We start from the raw sequence: 21305 nt of genomic DNA, 5'->3' as shown, positions 1-21305 counted from the left end.
ATCTAAGAATACCCTTGGGTAAGTCATTTCCTCTCCCTAAACCTCATGTTCAAAATCTCTGAAATTATCACTATAATCATGTGTAATGAGGAGTTAAACTAAGATGATGTATTTAAGCCTTGGAACCAATTGAAGTTATCTTTTTTTCTGTGTCCATTATAGAACCGATGACTTTGGCATTGAGAAAACACATAGTACATACTGTGCTTTTAGATTTGATAGCAGTTAAAATTTTTATCCTCTCATGTTAATAGTCCATTCTTTTCTCCTTGTGTAGTATGCAAAGTAGGAGCATAAATATTATATACGAAATATGTTATCTGCTAGATATCAACTTTGAGCATTAATAAAATAAATGATTCCCTTTTAATAATATTGCTTTGAAAATAACTTAGTTCTTTTGTTACAGGAGATAACTGCAAGGCCATTGAATACAGCAAGATGAAAAGTATGCTTTTAGATTTACAAAATCAAAAATACATTACACAAGACAATGAAAACCCTAATGGTGATGACGTATTTCGGAAGAAGTTGCTGGTGGATCAAATGTTTAAATATTTTGATGCCGACAGTAATGGACTTGTAGATATTAATGAACTAACTCAGGTATGATTAATGATTAACAAGCTTATTTAAATATAACATATTCAATATATTTGCGTTTGTGTGAGTTTTTATTATATTGATAAAAATATATTTAATTCATATTGTTTGACTGTAGGCATAAAATATTTTAAGAGAAATATTTGACTACTTTATCAGCAGCATGAATTTCAAGTAACAAATGTAATTTGTTAATTTCAAGTAACATCATACAAAATCCTTATATGATGTTACACAATTTAAAAGAGGCATCTATTTTTGACAGGTTTCTATTCCTTAATTGCCGTAAGGAATTGCCAGTTCTCTATCTTATAGAATTTATAAAATATCACCAGACATGTTCTGGAGCTTTTGTAATTTTCTTAATTTTCTTATGGAAGCTTGCTTATCTAGTATTCAAGGACATTATTGAAAAGCAATTGAATACATCTATAACATAATGTAAATGAATGATTTAAGAAAGTACTAAATTATTGATCTATTTAGTACTTTTTCAATAATCAAAGATCAATTATATTAATCTAGTTTTAATATTATGTCTATATTATTAAATTTCATGTCTTTGAAAATTGTCACCAAAATGGTTCATACATGACATTTGTTAAGTGAATATTTTAATACACAAAATATTTTATGTGAGCAGTCATATGTGTGAAAAAATGGAAATATTTTTATATGTGTGTTACTGAGACTGATAAACTACTCTGAAAGAAAGTGAAATACCCACATTTAAGAACCTAAACTAGTTGTTGATAGTGGTGGAAATGTAAAATAAGGAACAAAAAAAACATATTTGCTGTAAATATACATATAGGTTATTAGGGATAAAGGGAGAGAAGCCTATCCAGGATGACTAGGAAATTGGTACTAGCTCTGAGGAATGCTGCTGACTGCCTGATAATTCCTGTTGTGGATCTTAGGTAGATTTTGCTTCTGTGCTTAACAGTGAAAATAATTTAAAAAAATTCAATTGTCTATTTCCACAAATATGCCAATCATATTTCATACTTAATTTAATGGCTTATTTAAAAAAAATCAACAATGTGGAATATGAGTTTTATTTTGCAAGCATTCAAGGTTTGGGATAGTGTAACTTAGAGGCATCATTATCAAAGTGACCTTCTGAGCCAACTGACTTGTCTATTTCAGTTAATTAAAATATATATCATTTTCATTGCCTTCTTTAATCCAGCTTGTATTTATAGAACAGTTAAAAGTCCTAGATACTGGAATTCAAGGAATGAAACTGAAATTTTAGGGCGAAGTTAATAAACTTTTAATTCAGATATCTATTTTGGTATATAACTCATAATGTGTTTTTCACAAATGAAATTCTTTAGAACTTTAAATTTCTGGTAATAATCAGAGATGACTAAGCAATTCAATTAAATGAATTATAACTAAAGCATGTCACCTTGATCTTGTGTGTGCCTGACATAGTCAAATATAGTGTTTTTGGTTTTGCGTCTTTTTTATTTTGTAATATTTTTATTCTCTATTAACACGCGTGCACTACTGTAACCACTGGTTGGATATGACACATACTTTGACCAAATCTAGCTATTATAAGATCCACATCTAAGTCCAAATGGAAAAACTAATCATCACTGGAAAATGGTATTGAAAGCACTCACTTGTAGTTGTTTTAAGTTTCTACTACATCCAAGTTTATATTAACTTCCTAAAGTAGGTGTAACAGAGTACAGCAAATTTCATAGCTCAGACAACCTCTCTCTCAGTTCTGGAAGCTCAGTATCTGAGATTGGGGTGTTGACAAGGCCATGTTCCCTTAGAAGAGAAGCTTCTTGGAGGAGTCTTTTCTTCCCTTCTTCGGCTTCAGGTAGCACCAGGTATTCCTTGGCTTGCAGTGCATCACTCGAGTCTCTGCCTCTAGAGTCACAAAGTTATTTTCTGTGTACTGTCTTCATGTCATCTTGTCTCTTCTTCAAAGGATACCAGTCAAATTGGATTAAGGGTCCTCCCTGCTCCAGCTGGACTTCATCTAAAATCATATAATTACATGAAAATTGCTCTATTTCCAAAAAAACTTTGCATTCTGGTGTCCTCAGGTTAAGGCTTTAACATATCTTTGGAGAGGGCACATACCAATCCATAATAAAGTCATCTGGTACAGAGTTTAGTTTTTTTTTGTTATTGTTATTATTTTTATTCAGACTTCATTTACATCTAAAAAGTGTCCTCCCAATTCATCTGAAAGATGTCATGCAGAAGTGATCTTTAGAATCCCACTTACACATTGGTCAAACATGAGGTACTCACAAAGAAGGATCTGGGAAGGTAATATTTACTGAGTCCTCTGCATACATCCCACATAAGTCAGTCTTTCCTTCAGCTTTATAGAGTGGAAATTGTATCATCTCATCTATCAGCAATCAACTAACAGCCACTGTGGAAAGGATATAACACATTTCTAGCTAGTTATAGCACAAACACTGTTTTTGACTTGTCTCTTTAGGTTACAGGTGCTTTAGAAGAACTTGTATTCCAAATATTATAATATGAAAGTCAATGATATATATGACTTTAAAAATCAACTTGGAAACATGTAACATCATCATTTAATATCAAGTTTCAAAAAGATTTAAATTAATGGAGTAAAAAGGGAAAGAATCTTAATGGTTCTATTAATAATTTACAAAGTATGTTTAATAAATATGTAACATATAACTCTAAGACATTGCAAGTAAAAATTAAAGAACATGATTTGACTTTGAGGTTTTATAAATGCAGCATTAATGTTTGCTGCACATGTTCTGTTCTTACTCCAAATAATGAATATATATATTCTAAAGCTTCTCTTGGGTTTTCCTGGTAGCTCAGAGGGTAAAGAATCTGCTTACAATGCAGGAGGCCCAGGTTCAATCCCTGGGCTGGGAAGATCCCCTGGAGAAGAAAATGGCAACTGACTCCAATATTGTTGACTGGGAAATCCCATGGACAGAGGCAGCTGGCAGGCTACTGTCTCATGCAGTCTCAAAGAGTCAGGCTTGACTGAGTGACTTCCACCACCACAAAGTTTCTCTTGCAGGAAATTAGAAACTAATTTCGTTTGAGAGAAGATAATAAAAAACAATAGCTGAAGGGAGTGAGACCCATAAAATCACAGCAACTTTTAATAATAAGAAAGTACTTGCTAGTGTCAAAGGACAAGGTATAAACTTAGATCTCATTTGATCCAACTCTTCAGCACTATAGCTTGACATGAATACCTGTTACCACATACTTAGTATCTGAGTCTGATTTTTGTATATTGAAAATATCCAACTATAAATTCAAATTTATCAAAATTGAAACTTTATACTTTCAAAAGAATCATGTTTTATGAAGTTGATAAAAATTGATGTGAGAACATGAATAGATTTGTCCTTAACCATTGAAGGTCTGGAAGAGTTAAAACAGGTAATAACAGAAGTCAGTAAATGTTATGATGGGATATTCATTTAAAAGATCATAGGAGGATTTTTTTTTAAATATTATTTTATTGGAGGATATTTTAAGTAGCAAAGGAGTGCATGTCCTGTACTGATGAAGTCCTAGGATTTCTTTAAAAATTTATCATTTTTATGATCATAGTGTAGTGACTAAGAACTTTAATTATAGAATTTGGGATCAAATTTCATCTCCTCTACTTGACACCGTGCAGTCTTTGGCAAGTGACTCAAGCTCTCTGGGTCCCAATTGCCTTGTCTACATATTGGGAAAGATAATAATACACAATATGCAAATTGAATGTGATATTAATATTATTTTGGAAATGTAGCCTTCTAAGAATCATAACTCACGCAATAGAAACAACATGATGAAATTATTGGTTATAATTATATTTCAAGTCCAACTTTCCTGTGGATATGGTGGATAATAATGGAAATAAAGAGGGCACACATGCTTGAGTTAGTGGATGAACAACTGATCAATATTTCCATCCAGATCATTCTGTGCATTTTAAATGTTTACAATTTCCTGATAGGTGAGAACAAATCAGCCATCATAACCCAACAATCTATATCCACATTATTAAATATACAAACATTTTAATGCCAACTTTTACAATGAAAAATGTTTTTTGAAAGGAAATAAAAATAATTTGGTTATTTCAAGAAATTAGGAAAAAAATGAATTTCAGTGTTTTTTAAAGAAATTTCATTTTATTGTATCTCATAATTTATTTTGTCTTATTTTATATATTTTATTCTGTTCATCTCATTTGAGGTACTCACATACTTGTCTCACATAGCTAGCATGAATGCTGTTAAATCCTGTGTGTTAGCCTAGGGACAATACATGTCATTATTCTGCAACCACTGTGATATTGAGCCTTTTCCCCAGAGTATATAGTGTCTCATCTTTATAGGTATAATGCTAAATTGAACTAAACTTAAAATAAATATCAAATATATATTTCAAGATGCTGGTATATGTTATAGCAAAATATCTCTACTTGTCAAAGTACAAAATATCTATTTATGCAATTTTTTCTTGCCCATAATAGCAAGTTATAAGAAATAATTGACAGCAACATTTTCAGTAAGGCATCCCTAGATATGTTATTAAATAAATAATATGCTTTACTTGACTATATTGTGCAATTTAAATATTTTAAAAATATGTAGATCCTCAGTTATATAGTAACTAATGATAATAGTAGTAGCAATTGTAATAATACTATTAATACTATTACATTTCTACAATCCAGATGTCTGTCAGCTCCTTTGCACTTCTCTTTGAGCTGAACACACACACTCACACACATACACAATCCATTTGCAAAAAGCAATGTGTGTTGGTTGAATGATTGAAGATGTATAAGGGTGGTAGAAGATGAGATTATACCACATATTACAAAAAATCGCAGATTGAAATCCAGTTTACAAGGATCACTTTGTACACTTTTCTTTTCCTTGTGCTCTGTCCAGAGCATGCCTTGCATTCCCTACACTACAGATGCAGGACCCAAGTCTGTTTCTCAATTTCAATTTTTTAAGTTTCCCTGGAGCTTCAAATGTCTTATCATGCCAAACAATATGATCTGTTTTATTTAGATTCTCCCCCTAAATCTGTATAACAAAAGACCTCACAATCAGTAGTTGCCAACATCTATCTGCCTCTTTAAGGAAAAAAAAAAAAAAACAAACAAACAAAAAAAAGAAACTAATGGCAAGTTATGGAAAATAACAACGCCAACATCAAAAACCAATATCTAGCACATTCTTTCCTCTGGGGAAATACATTTTAGTCCCTGAGCCTAGCTACATGAAATCCCCGTGCTCAGTCTTCTGCCGTGTTTTTTTATACCCCTCAGAGAGAGGGGAAATTGCATATCACTCTCTTTCCTCAAGTGTGTGTCTGATTTATTTACATCCCATGACGAGGACTTTTGTCTCCCCAAAGTATGTGGGATTGGATGATAGGGGAGATTGGGGTTTTGATCAAATTTGCTTTTTTAGAGAAATAGAACAGAGTATCACTGTCTTCTCTCCCATATATGTGTCTTAATTACTGTATGACAAAGGTAAGATGTCAATCACATTTTAAGTGCTTTTTTGATAACTTTTGTTTTAATATGTATTGCCTACATTTATTAACAACAGGTAAATGGGCATTTGGGGATTCTCTAGTGGCTCAGTGGTAAAGAATCTGCCTGCCAATGGAGGGGACATGGGTTCAATTCAGAGTTGGAAAGATCCCTTGGAGAATGTAGTGGCAATCCACTCCAGTATTCTTGCCTGGGAAATTTCATGGACAAGGAATCTGGTGGCTACAATCCTTGAGGTCACAAGAGTTGGACACGATTTAGCAACTAAAAACAAATGGGTGCTTTTAGTTTATTTGTTCTGAGTGGCCCTAATATCTTTCTTGAATCTGTGCTAAATTGCCTGGATCCTATTCAGAATGAGGTTGTAGAACTGAATGGTCTTGACCAGAAGCCAGTTTTATGTTCAGTTCAGTTCAGTCTCTCTGTCATGTACGACTCTTTGTGACCCCATGGACTGCAGCACACTGGGCTTCCCTGTCCATCACCAACTCATGGAGCTTACTCAAACTCGTGTCCATTGAGTCAGTGATGCCATCCAACGATCTCATCCTCTGTTGTCCCCTCCTCCTCCCACCTTCAATCATTCCCAGCATCAGGGTCTTTTCCAGTGAGTCAGTTCTTTGCATCAGGTAGCCAAAGTATTAGAATTTCACCTTCAGCATCAGTCCTTCCAATGAATATTCAGGATTGATTTCCTTTAGGATGGACTGGTTGGATCTTCTTGCAGTCCAAAGGACTCTCAAAAGTGTTCTCCAACACCACAGTTCAAAAGCATCAATTCTTTGGTGCTCAGCTTTCTTTATATTCCAACTTTCATATCCATACATGACTACTGGAAAAACCATAGCTTTGACTAGATGGACTTTGTTGGCAAAGTAATGACTCTGCTTTTTATTAAGCTGTCTAAGTTGGTCATAACTTTTCTTCCAAGGAGAAAGTGTCTTTTAATTTCATGGCTGCAGTCACCATCTGCAGAGATTTTGGAGCCCCCCACCCCCGCCCCACAATAAAAAGGTCTGTCACTGTTTCCATTGTTTCCCATTTATTTGCCATGAAGTGATGGAACCAGATGCCATGATCTTAATTTTCTGAATATTGAGTTTTAAGCCAACTTCTTCACATTCCTCTTTCACTTTAGTTCTGTATACTAAAGCAAAATCAAATGGTCTGGCTCTTCCTGAAGATCAAGCTGATGAGGTGTGAAACCTTACTTGTTTGTTGTTCTCAGTTCCACTGTGTAAATCTAGACAAGTGTCTGAGGTTCATCTCTATCATTTGTATCTTTTCCTTCTCTTAAATTGTCTTCTCCAACAATAAGAATTCAGTGCTCTCTGAAATCTGATGTTAATTAATGTTTGATTCAGTAAAAATTGTCCTTGTAGAAATATGCTCTAAATTGGCATGTGTCATAGGATAACTCATTGCAAAAGTTTTAACAAACATAAAGTATCTTTATTTAAAACATAAAGAGGGGTTTTCCCTCGGTATTGTGTATGTGACAAGTGTGATCAGGCACTTGGCAACATAATAAGGCATTTATGGGTTTAAGGACATTGATTATTCCTAAAACAGACCTGTAAGGCTTGAATTAAAGATTCCAGGATGAAGTAACCTAAGATATGATCACATTCCTCTTGGAAGGCTGACATGTAAGAAAAGGTCTTCAGAAGAGAGAAGATTAATAATCAGTAGTTATGAAAAGAATCATAGAAATCTTCCTGGTGGTTTATTCATATGGCTTTTAAAATTGCTAGGGACATTGATAAAGAGTTTAGGTAGACAGAAACATTGTGAATCAAGAGGCAAATACATTGGTGAAAAACGGGGAAAGAGGAGGAAAGAATTACCTAGCTGAATGACCTGACATTCAAAGGAATAGTTTCTATCATCCCTCCATCCATCTGTTCATCTTCTATCTATCTATCTATCTACCTATCTATCTATCTACCTACCTATCTATATTCTTTATCTGTTTAATGAAAGAAAACTCATTTGGGAAAAAAAAAATAACCCAGATGTACCAGTAGAGAACCATTTAGCTATTGACTATCTTCCTTCCATTGAGGTAGAACAGATGTAAGAGAAAAATTAACTTTCAATTGTTATATATAGTGGACAAATGATTTTATTAAGGAGTAGTCAGATTTTCTTAAAGTCAATGTGGTGAAGAACATGTTTTCATAAGAAACATAAGGCAAAGAAAAATTTCTGATCAGAACAGGATTTCCAGAGCGTACTATGATGCCTTTGAGTTGGAAAGGAAAGGAGATTGCTGCAGATTGAAAAATGAGCAATATGAGAAGATGGATTTCACAGGGTCACAGAGGTAAACCAGGGTGAATAAAGTGTCCCTTAGAGAAAGAACAACTACTTCTAGCATCATAGTTCCAACTATTTGCTCCTCAGGGTAAGATAAGAAGATATATAGGCAGACTTTACTCAGTAGAATGGCACCCTTGAATTTGTTAGCAATGTTAAAAGAGAAACTGAAGCTTAATTTTTAATACTTAACATTAAAATGTTAAGAGCTTGTTTGAGCAAAAATCCACTCAAATCTGGCAGTGCCAAACCAGAAGTAGCTAGAAGCTCCCTGTGGAGGGGAGCTAGGAAAGCTTTTGCAAAGAGAAGATGGAAACGAAGTAAGGGAGGTCCTGATTGGCTACAAATTAAAGCATAGCTGTTTGTGATTGGCTTGTGATAGGTTTTGATTTCATAACCTTGAGGCATTTATAGGCTTAGGTGTTGGCTGGATTACCTTTGCACCAAGGCATAAGAGCCTAAAATTCTCCAGGTTTAATTGAAGAACAGTCAACATGGTGCTCTTAAAAGCAAATGGTGCTAACAGCTTGGAAAGTATGTCCCCCAGCCTTCTCATTTCATAAAATAACCACCCATGAAATTTAAGTAAGCCAAATTATTCCCTTGTGATTCTGAGTTTAAATAAGCAGCTGTATTGAGTATATTGATTTAGTTTTTTTCTTCAGTTAGATTCTGTCATCTTAATAAGCTGATTCACATTAGGAATACCTATTAGAATGAAGTATTTCCCTAATGTGCATGCATGCCAACTGTTTATTAAAATGAGAAGAACTACTTGTTCTCAGGATTTAGATTATTATGTTATATGTACATTTGACTTAAAAAGCCATTTGCTCAATGACTACCATGTGTAAATACATTTACAAAATTAAATAAAAAAGGAATAAATAACACTAGATATTTTTAGCTAACAGGACGGGCATGATGCTGATGTCTTTACAGACTTTGTACATATTCATTTTCTTTAAAACTTATTAGAACTGTTACTTAGGGAATGGGTAGTTAATCTAAAGCTTCTGCTGGCTAGTCAACATATTTATTTACAATGAGATTGGTAGAAATTGTTTTGTCTCATAGATAAAAAGCTATTTTATTGGGAACAAACTAAATGCAAACACATAAGCACTTGTGAGGCTAGAGAAGGGGATAAGTGGGGACTCTCTGGGAATGCCATGGTAATTAATGCTATTCAAAAACCCCACAAGTCTGTCAGGTATACAAAAGAAGGCATCAGAAACTGGGACTCAGAACAGCATTGGCAATGCCAGTAGGTAGATCCTAGTAGAACTGGGAATTACCTTGCAAGAGCTAAGGATTTTATAACAATAATAACAGCAATGGTTAGCATTTAACAAAGAAAGGTATGACCTATAATTTTTGGTTTCGGTGCAACTTATTGCTACAATTAGAAAAGCAATACTTTCAGCTGTATCTGGAAACCATAGTAACTAGTTTCAAATACTATTTTGTTTTTCTTTAAGGCTGTTCCTACAATAACTTGAAAGCGAAAATGTAGTGCTTTAAAAAACTTAACACCATGTTTAATATTTATCATAGCATGTTTTGACCTTTATCAATGTCCATAGCAATATCTCCTCACCCACAATGAGAATTATTAGTAATTTATGCTATTTTGCTTGTTTGTTTGAATTTTTATTGGTGTATAGTTGATTTATAATGCTGTGTTAGTTCCTGCCATAAAGCAAAGTGATTCAGTTATACATTTATATCTATAACTTTTCCCCATTTAGGTTTTCACAGAGCATTGAGTAGAGTTCCCTGTGCTATACAGTAGGCCCTTATTAGTTATCTATTTTATAGATAGTAATGTGTATGCATATGTGCTAAGTCATTTCAGTCATGTCCAACTCTGTGCAACCCCATGAACTGCAGCCTGCCAGGCTCTTCTCTCCATGGGGTTCTCCAAGCAAGAATATTGGAGTGGGTTGCCATGCCCTCCTCTAGGGGATCTTCCCAACCAAGGGACTAAACCCATGTCTTTCTTATCTGCCAGGGAGGTTCTTTACCACTAGTGCCACCTAGGATGCCCTAGTAATGCGTATGGTGGTGGTGGTGGTTTAGTCGCTAAGTTATGTCTGACTCTTGTGACGCCATGGACTGTAGCCCACAGGGTTCTTCTGTCCTTGGGATTTTCCAGGCAAGAATACTGGAGTGAATTGTCATTTCCTTTTCCAGGGATTTCCTGAGCCAGGGATTGAACCCAGGTCTCTTGCATTGCAGGCAATTTCATTACTGACTGAGCTAGCAGGGAAGTTCTAGTAATGAGTATATGTTAAACTAAATCATCCAACGTGTCCCTCTTTTCCCCCCACCCCTGGTAAAGCTGTAAGTTTGCTTTCTACATCTGTAACTCTATTTCTGTTTGTTTGTTTGTTTTTTTCAGTTCTTTTTTTTTCCATTTATTTTTATTAGTTGGAGGCTAATTACTTTACAGTATTGTAGTGGTTTTTGCCATACATTGACATGAACCAGCCATGGATTTACATGTGTTCCCCATCTTGATCCCCCCTCCCACCTCCCTCCCCATCCCATCCCTCTGGGTCTTCCCAGTGCACCAGCCCTGAGCACTTGTCTCATGCATCCAACCTGGGCTGGCGATCTGTTTCACACTTGATAACATACATGTTTCAATGCTATTCTCTCAGATCATCCTACCCCTGCCTTCTCCCACAGAGTCCAAAAGTCTGTTCTATACATCTGTGTCTCTTTTTCTGTCCTGCATATAGGGTTATCATTAACATCTTTTTAAATTCCATGTATATGCATTAGTATACTGTATTGGTCTTTATCTTTCTGGCTTACTTCACTCTGTATAATTGGCTCCAGTTTCATCCATCTCATTAGAATTGATTCAAATGAATTCTTTTTAATGGCTGAGTACTATTCCATGGTGAATATGTACCACAGCTTCCTTATCCATTCGTCTGCTGATGGGCATCTGGTTGCTTCCATGTCCTGGCTATTATAAACAGTGCTGCGATGAACATTGGGGTGCACGTGTCTCTTTCAGATCTGGTTTCCTCGGTGTGTATGCCCAGAAGTGGTATTGCTGGGTCATATGGCAGTTCTATTTCCAGTTTTTAAAGGAATCTCCACACTGTTCTCCAATAGTGGCTGTACTAGTTTGCATTCCCACCAACAGTGTAAGAGGGTTCCCTTTTCTCCACACCCTCTCCAGCATTTATTCTTTGTAGACTTTTGGATAGCAGTCATTCTGACTGGTGTGTAGGGCTACCTCATTGTGGTTTTCATTTGCATTTCTCTGATAATGAGTAATGTTCAGCATCTTTTCATTTGTTTGTTAGCCATCTGTATGTCTTCTTTGGGGAATGTCTGTTTAGTTCTTTGGCCCATTTTTTGATTGGGTCATTTATTTTTCTGGAATTGAGCTGCAGAAGTTGCTTGTATATTTTTGAGATTAATCCTTTGTCTGTTTCTTCGTTTGCTATTATTTTCTCCCATTCTGAAGGTTGTCTTTTCACTTTGCTTATAGTCTCCTTTGTTGTGCAAAAGCTTTTAAGTTTAATTATGTCCCATTTGTTTATTTTTGCTTTTATTTCCAATATTCTGGGAGGTGGGTCATAGAGGATCTTGCTGTGATTTATGTCAGAGAGTGTTTTGCCTGTATTCTCCTCTAGGAGTTTTACAGTTTCTGGTCTTACATTTAGATCTTTAATCCATTTTGAGTTTATTTTTGTGTATGGTATTAGAAAGTGTTCTAGTTTCATTCTTTTACAAGTGGTTGTTATTTCTGTTTTATAGATAAATTTGTTTGTACCTTTTTTTTTTTCTTTTAAGATTTCACATAGAAGTGATATCATATAACATTTCTCTTTCTCTGACTTACTTCTCTCAGTATGGAAATCTCTATATTTATCCATGTTTCTGCAAGTGCTATTATTTGCTTTTATTTACAACTGAGTAATATTCCATCATATGTATATACCAAAGTTTAATTTTTAAACATATTATTTGTAGCATCTTTCCTTTAGAATGTCAAGGTACATTAAAAATGCTGGTACTCATCTTTAGAGAATCCCAGTGAGCCATACAGTATGCCTTGAAAATAAAGTAGTTTTCATCCCAGCAATGATTTAATATTGTATTTCACTAGCCTTTAAAAATTAATATTGACTCTAATGATTTTTAAATGTCTTTTAACTAGCTAGACATGCTATAAAACCTAAAAGGTAACTTAGAAGATGTTATTATAGCCATGTGATTCTTTTCTTTAAATACATTTATCACAGGGTAGCATCAGTTATGTATGATTAAGCAACTATAATGTATAATGTTAATTATTTATTCTCTGTCCTTTTATATTATTTTTTAAAACATGATTGGCAATCTATAATTATCTTTTTCCCAGAATTTTCTAATAACTTTTCCTCACTCATCCTTTCTAGAATATTAACTCCGTAAGGGCAGAGTGTGTTTTTCTTCCTTACTAATTATCTCCAGTCCTTAGCTCAATTTTTGGCATTTGGTGGTTGCAAAGAAAGGAAAGAAATAGGAATGAAGGAAGGGGAAGAGGAAGAGGGAAAGAAAGAAAGTGTACAAGAGGCTGTCTGGCGAGCTAAGTAATAAAAGATCCAACCTATATATTATTGTGGGAGAAACTTAAAGGCAATGCATGGAGATGCATATTGTTACCACAGGAGTATGTTTATTTTCTGACCCTTGGGCTTTAATGTAATTTACACATTTGTCAAGTAAAGGAGTGAATATATCTGCCTCTACTCAACTTCGTAAATGTGATGGGTTTTCTTTAAAATAGAGGATCACTGAGCTCTAAGTCAGTACTAAGACCTTGTGATTCTGACACGTTCATGATTAGTTTGAGAAAAATAGTTTGCAAAGGATGAAGGAGAGCTCACATTACTTGAACATATTATCAAGTGTAAAAAATTATGCACAACCTGAGAGATGTTAAATGAAGACTATAGACTGGGAGACAGCATAGCTCTCAGAAACTGGTCCAGAAAAATAGGGGGAGGGACAGTACATGTGATTTTGGTGAAGGTGGAGGACATGCAATCAAGCACATGTTGTTTTTCAGAAGATTTCTACTAGTCTCATGAAGATTACTGCTAGTCATGAAGTGGGGATATCACCATGAAGGATTTTAGTGTTTTTCTAGTTTGGAGGAGATTCAAGAATTGGGCTAATAAAACCTTCCCCTGAATAATCTCTAACTGAAGACCTGTTCTGCCAGTTTTGCCCAGAGCACAGAGTGCCTCATTCCTGATCTCCACCCTGAATTTCTTTAAAGGGGTGTTAAAGGTCAGCAGCAGCTGCAGAGGCTCAAGTTTTAATCCTTGTAGAGGCAGATGGCAAGTGTGAATTTGTAGTTGGCGATGTGAAGAGTATATTTCTCTTAAGTTCATCATTTCTCCTGTTGTGGCCATGTGTTCTGGGAAACAAATTCACTCAGAAGGACCATGCAGATAGTGGAGTGCAGTTTATTACACCAGCAGGCCCAAGGCAGAGTCTCCTCTTAGCCAAGGACCCTGACCAGTTTTTCTGAAAACCTTATATACCCTAAGCATATATGCCCAAACCCACACCCCAAATTCCCTGAAGCTAGTCTGAACAAAGGAAAAATAAAGACACACTCAAAGCTAACCCTTGATTCATATGCCTTAAGCCTAGGTAGTTAACAGTGGACAATTATCAATAGGCTTGTGGTCATTCTCCAGTAAGCATAATAGAATGCATGATTCTATTCAGCTACACAGATAATGAGGGTATTCTTTTAGGTGATGGAGAGCCCTGGGCTCTTCCTTCCAGGGGCCTGGTCTCCCAGTTGGTATGTCGTTTCCATAGATACTGGGCATAGAGCTCAAAGTCCACAGCCCGGCCCAAGCGGAAGTCTGTTGTTTCCTCCTTCACTCCTGTTCCTCTAAGGAGAGTAAAGAAAAGAAACAAAACTGGAAGATTTCACTCCTCTGTCTTCCTACCTCCTACACAAATAGTCTCATCTCCATGATTCGAGACCATCAAAATCACATGCACTGTACCTCTTGCATGAAAATTAATATAATAACTGGATTTCCAAGTCATGCCTTATCCCCAGAAATCTAACACCCATATATCTCACAGCAGGCGAAAACCCTCTACATCTGCCTCTGGCATTTTCTATTTCTCTTTCCAGTTCTTATTATCATCTGAGATACTGTATATTTTATAAGCATTTCTCAGAGTCATTGTGGTTTTGTTCCAGACCACTGAGGGCTTACTTGTGGCTCAACTGTTAAAGAATCCGCCTGCAATGAGGGAGACCTAGGTTTCATCCCTGGGTTGGCAAAATCCCCTAGAGAAAGGAGAGGCTTCCCACTCCAGTATTCTGGCCTGGAGAATTCCATGGACTCTATAGTTCATGTGAATGCAAAGAATTGGACGCGACTGAGCGATTTTCACTTCCAGACCACTATAGTCAAGTGAATATTGTAATAATGCAAGTTACATGATTTTTTATTTCCTAGTGAGTATATAGCTCAGTTAGTAAAAATCTGCCTGCAATGCAGGAGACCCTGGTTCGATTCCTGGGTCAGGAAGATGCCCTGGAGAAGGCATAGGCTACCCACTCCAGTATTCTTGGGCTTCCCTTGTGGCTCAGCTAGTAAAGAATCCACCTGCAATGTGGAAGACCTGGGTTCGATCCCTGGGTTGGGAAGATCCCCTGTAGAAGGGAAAGGCTACGCACTCCAGTATTCTGGCCTGGAGAATTCCACGGACTATACAGTCCATGGGGTCACAAAGAGTCAGTCACGTCTGAGCGACTTTCACTTTCAATGAGTATAAAATTTACATTTACACTACACAATACCCTATTAATTTGCAATAGCATTATATATAAGGGCTTCCCTGGTGACTCAGATGGTAAAGAATTCACCTGTAATGCAGGAGACCTGGGTTCAATCTCTGGGTGGGAAGATCCCCTGGAGAAGGGAACAGCTACCCACTCCAGGGTTCTTGCCTGGAGAATTCCATGGACAAAGGAGCCTGGCAGGCTACAGTCAATGGGGTCACAAATAGTCAGACATGACTGAGTGACTTGCACTTAATTTCATTATGTATAAAGAAATAATGTACTTATCCTAATGAAAATGTATTTTTAAATGACAGTATGTTCAGTGAATCCGGCTTTGCCAGTAGTCTATGTCAGATGTAACACATGCATTTTGAAGAGGTTAGACTGGAAAGGTTTTAGAACCAGAGCCAGACAATAAATGAAATAAGTGTCCTACAAGTTTGGATTCCCAGTGCCAGAGTGCTTAATGTATTACTGCTTCTATCTTGTTTTATATTTTCTTCTCAATAGTCAACCACACAGCTCTTTAAAGCTATCAGAACTCAGAATATCTAAAGCAATTTTCCCATGATAGTTAAAAGGTCACAAGATAATAATTCCCACATTGAAACACCTCAGACCATGCCAAAGCTCCCATCAGGAAACAAAGGAGAAACATACTTACCAGGAAGCATGTCTTAAGTAGGCTATTTCATTGAACAGAAATGGAATAAATGAGGAAAATGTATATTAAACAATAGATGAATGAGGGGATGAATCACTTAACCCCTATATCTTAGCATGGCCAAATATCATTGAGCAGAGTTATACATATATATAGCTCACTAGCCAGAACCATGCACTTTTCTAAAGCACATTCCTTAAAACAGCATATCCAGCTTGAGTTATATCATCAAGATCAAATCAAAAGCAAGCTAGTTTTATGCCAAAGCCACTATTAAGGAAAAAGATAGACATCTGTTCTCTTGGTTTATGCACAATTTACCTTGAATGAAATATTAGAACAGAAATTAATATGAGACAATGATGAAAGCTTCTCTCCCAACTTTCTGTTCTATCATTTCACAAAGAAGTATGTGAATTAAAGCCAGGAAAAATAGTATTAAAGTATCTGACCAGATTCTGTAGTCACAGCATCCTAAAAATTACTGTGGTGCTGGTCCAACAGGTCTTTAGAAAGAGCATAGTGAGGTAAGACCAAAAACACTGCCCCTCTGCCACCCGGGAAAAGCCTTTCCTCATCATCTAACAAACAACAGATGGAGAGTGGCTGAGAGCTCGGTTGCTTTCTAAACAGGAAAGCAGTATTTGTTTTCCCATTAGGCTTATAGGAGAGAGAGCTCCAGCCATTAAGTAGTTTCCTTAATCCCTCCAGCTGGACTGTGCTAAAGCCAAGGGCTTTACCACTCACTGTCAACCATATCTATTTATATGGAAAGTAGATAAACCACTCGCATTTTTCCTCCTCTAAGGCAGCAAATGCCAGCGTAGCCAATGAAATTTGAATACAGCAAATAAGAATAGAGAGCACATGATGTTGTCAAAGCTATATTTAGCAATGCAAACACTGTCATTGCGTGTCACCACTCAGGTGACGGGGCAGGAGCTTCTCGTGATGCATAGCTTAAGCTCCATCCTCAGAGTTGTCTCTACAGCTCATCCTCACGCAGGCATGGCAACTTTTAACACAGGGGTGTGCCATAAAATAGTTAAAAATAGCTCTTGAGACATCATTATCACCAATCTGCCATTGTTATGACAAAGTCTCAATCTTCCAAACTATACGCGACCATAACATCCACAAGCTGGTGTGGAAAACTCCAATGACTTATTATAATAAGAAGCACATTTGTATATATATCATTATTTGTAGCATTAAATGATTATGTCTGAGTGTATACTATATGTCTTGCACTTGACTACAACTTTGTATATATGTGTATATTTGTATTTATAATCTGCACACCAGCCAGGAGATGGAGAGTTTGCTATCATTAATTTCTTAGTGAGAAAAGGTTGAGTGACTTGCCAGAAATTATAGAGCTATTAAGTGGCCTTGGCATGGTCTAAACCCAAAGCTGGCTGACTTCAGAGCTTGTGTTTCCTTATTGCACCAACTTTAACAAAACTCACGCTGTGAAGCAAACCTCCAAGCAATATGAGCCGCTCCCTCTGTGGACAAATATGAAAGATTGTTGGACACAGCCATGCAGCTTCCTGGGGAAAAGGAAAGTTTGAAAAATCTTGGGGAGCCCTTTTGCCACACAAGCTATAGCCAAAATCAGTGGAGTCTTAACAGAGCCACTGCCACAGTCCATGGAACGGAGCACAGAGCAGAAAAGCAGTTTGGCGATTTTTCTCACCCACGCTTGGATAGATTTCCATCATCAATTGGTGCATTAATTCTAACTGGCTCCTGGAAACAGTAGTTTGTTTAATAGCTCCTTTGTGATCCAGGGAGCTAATTCAGAATCCCAAATGGCTTCAATTCCAGCTGGGAAGGATGTTAGACAAAAGAGGGAAAAAAAAATTTAACTTCATTTTTCACAAATAATAGGACGATGAAGGTTGGAACAAGCTACTGACTATTTTTGTTGGGAAAGAGCTGTTCCATTTTGACATGGGTCACTGAGACTTAGAAGGCAATTTTCATGTAGAAGTAAAGTATCTCCTTGAGTCAATGTAAGTGGAGCAAAGGAAATGAGTAAAATACAAAAATGCCCCTTTAATGTTCAGTTTTCTGGGTCCTACTGGGAGATTTTTGTATTAGAACTTTCAGGCTAAATTCTAAGTATCTATCTGAGTGTCAAAATAAGCTAAGTCAAATTTATAATTTTATGTCATTGAAACACTTGAAAATAAATGTTCAGTAACTGAAAACCCAGGTTTCCTGTAAGTTCAGTTCTTTGCTCGTGTAGACTTAAATTACCTCTAGAAATGTTAAGACACTGATATAATTGCATGATTTTAATTTTCTTTTCAGGTGATAAAACAGGAAGACCTTGGCAAGGACCTTTCTGATTGTACTTTGTATGATCTACTGAAATATGATGATTTTAACTCAGACAAGCACCTGGCTCTTGAAGAATTTTATAGAGCATTCCGTGAGTATAAGATTCATTCTCTAATTCCTCTTTGCTCTTTTTCCTGCTTAATTACCCAATATGATGTGTTTGCTTGATCTCAAAGTACAAGCTGCTACTTAAGAGAAGTGATACAACTGAGAAAATTTAAGGGTTTGGCTCTATTAAAAAGAATGTAAGAGGTAAGGGATTTAGTATTCTAAAATAAAGAGCTAGAAATATTCAGTAGCCGTTGCTATCAGTTCTTGTTGATTCTAGTTTAAGATATTAATTCCACAATGCTGTTTCCCAGGTTATTTTAGACTAGGAACAGTACTTCATTGTTTGTCACTGCTTATCAAAAACAATTTAATTACTTACACAGTGACTCTTTTACCTTATAGGTAAACTAAAGTTGTTTAATAGATAGTTTGCATATATGGTAACAAAATACCATAAGAATGACAATTTATATTTATGTTAAGATACTTTGGAATGAATGATATATGTATGAATGCTTTAAGACTTTTTCAAATTGGATGTTTACACTTTGTATTGCAAAATTGTAAAGATGATTTCATTTTAAAAAGCTACATGTCAGGTTATTCATTAAAAATAATTCCAAAGAAAAAAGACTAGGAGACAGAAAAATAGAAAGGAGTGTTTTCAGAGCTGTGTGTTAAAAAAAAAGGAAAAAAAACCATTAAATAAACTGGTTGGTGTTTGAAAATCACAAAAGTAATCTAAGTTAAAGAGCACTTTAGATAAATAGATTATCTTCAATATTTTTATAGTACTCACATATGTAAGGTTTTCCAAATATATACACATGTTATTTTTTTTCCAAAAAGACAGGGAATATACTATGTGTTTCATGTAAAAAGATCATGTTTATATTATGCCTGTCATACATCAGCTGTCTGATATTGGAAAAAATTAAATTAAAATTAAATTAAATTAAAAAAATTAAACCTCTAAAAATTTATATAAACAATGATAGTAATTATCACATGATCATTTTATATTAAACATTGATCATATTTTATGCAATATTTGATACTAGCAAAGTAATAAATATGAAAAGCTTGCAGGTTATAAACCTTTAAGGCAAGATGTTAGTATGCTCTTCAGATTTAATTAAGCTGCATTTTCACTTTAAGTTGCAAGCGGAATACAAGATGGGATATCTCAGTAAACATTTCATCCTTTAAACATGTGTACAACTTTTCAAAGGTAAGAAGAAAGCAGCATTATCACTGGAAGATTATATGAAGAAACTGAAACACGAGAAGTTAAGAATTAAGTGGCTGAATTAATTTATAATTGAATCTATGCCAAACTAGTTAAGAAGTCTATGTGTTTTTTACTGAACTTCACTCTGTAGCAAGCATTATTTTGTGTGCTCTGGATAACAGGAATACTATGGTTTATCAGGAAAAAAAAATCACATTATATTATATTATGTAAGATAGGAGATAAATGTCATAGAAAATCCTACATAAAATATTAAGTGAATTAAGAATATAATCTCCCCTTTGGGGAATCAAGGAGAGGTGGTGAAGGTAGTAATAATTGAATGAGTCTTCAGGATGAGTGGGTTTGGACTTTGTTGGATGAGAGATGGAAGATGGACAAACAGAATAGTGTCATAGAGAGGAAACAATGTTCCTCTACCCTTCTAGACTTCTCTGACTGGCCTAAGGACCAAGTTGTCATGAGGCATGTTAGCAGGAGAAAATCAAACAAAGTTTAATAATGTATATAAATGGGAGAGACCCAGGAAAACCGAAACCCTCACCTTAAGTAATAAAACCCTCACGTTAAGTACTGTCCTCAATGACTGAAACCCTTACCTTAAACGACTGAAAACCTCACCTTAAGTACCATCCTCGGTAAAGACAAAAGAGGACTTCAGAGGGGAGGAAGGCAATTTTCAGACAGATGAAAAAGCAGATGTTTGGTTAACAAATGTTTGCTGGGCCCTGCAGAGAAAATAGAACATAGAGAAGAATTTTAACACACATGGATTTGCTAAGTTCCTGCCTGTCCACACCTAGTTCACATTATAGTTAACCTGCAGCGACAGCTCCCTTCCTGGAACAGGTCTTCTATCTGCTTTCTTTTAGGCAGTTAGGGGGAAAATTGAAGTTACTGTCTCAGTCTTTTGGGCTTTGATTGTCTCTTTAGTACACAAGTAGTATGTATATTAAAGAGATATTTTAGGGTGTCAATTTTGCCTCTTATATTGGCATAAATAAAATCTCAGCTGCATGATATACCACAGTATTTAGAGAAATTAGTCCAACTGCACATTCTTTTATAAGTCTGAAAGTCTATGAAATAACTATATTACTATTTTGCTAACTTATTTTATTAAACAGGCGGTCTACTCTACCAACTACTATTCACACTCTTATAATATGAAGACAGATTTGGCTAAATAAAAGTACTTGAAATTTGTAGCAATAGCAGGAAACATTTTTAGTGGTGTACAAACTATCAAGTGTGAATAAGAGAATTAAATATATTTCTATAGGATTTTTATTTAACATGTACTTATTGTTGATGGTGGGAAAGTGGAGCTAGAAAATGACAAAACAATGAAAATAAAGTGTGAATGACTTATTATTTTTGTGATAACATGGCGAAGACTGAATATTGATCCCTGGCAATATCAATACATAAGAATCTTCTCAAGAATACTGCTATCTGGCCCCTATGAAGGGGAAAATATGATACTGTGTTTGAGAGATGATTTGATGCTGCTAAGGAAGGCAAGGTAGTTCAATACATTGTAAAGATAAATAAAATTATGCAATTCAGAAATCTGAAGCATCAGTACAAGCATTCAATAGAGACATAGTGAAACATGGTTTATAAAGAAACTATTGGGCACTAGGAACAGTCGAATTTGGATAGAAGAAAATCTATA

General features: G+C 35.5%; 1 protein-coding gene across 3 annotated transcripts in view; it reads left to right on the top strand.

Annotated features, from left to right (window-relative positions):
* The window catches only part of FSTL5 (follistatin like 5), an 825152-nt gene that overhangs the window by 376080 nt on the left and 427767 nt on the right, over window positions 1–21305 (top strand). For all 3 annotated transcript variants that reach the window (XM_065904790.1, XM_065904789.1, XM_065904788.1), the window contains exons 4-5: window positions 410–606; window positions 18295–18415. In XM_065904790.1, the coding sequence (XP_065760862.1) occupies window positions 410–606; window positions 18295–18415 (318 nt within the window). The remainder of the gene's footprint in view (window positions 1–409; window positions 607–18294; window positions 18416–21305) is intronic.

Source organism: Muntiacus reevesi, chromosome 13 (assembly GCF_963930625.1).
Source record: "Muntiacus reevesi chromosome 13, mMunRee1.1, whole genome shotgun sequence".
Lineage (NCBI taxonomy): Eukaryota > Metazoa > Chordata > Mammalia > Artiodactyla > Cervidae > Muntiacus > Muntiacus reevesi.
The sequence above is the reverse complement of the archived record's forward strand: the minus strand, read 5'-3'. Positions and strand labels throughout refer to the sequence as shown.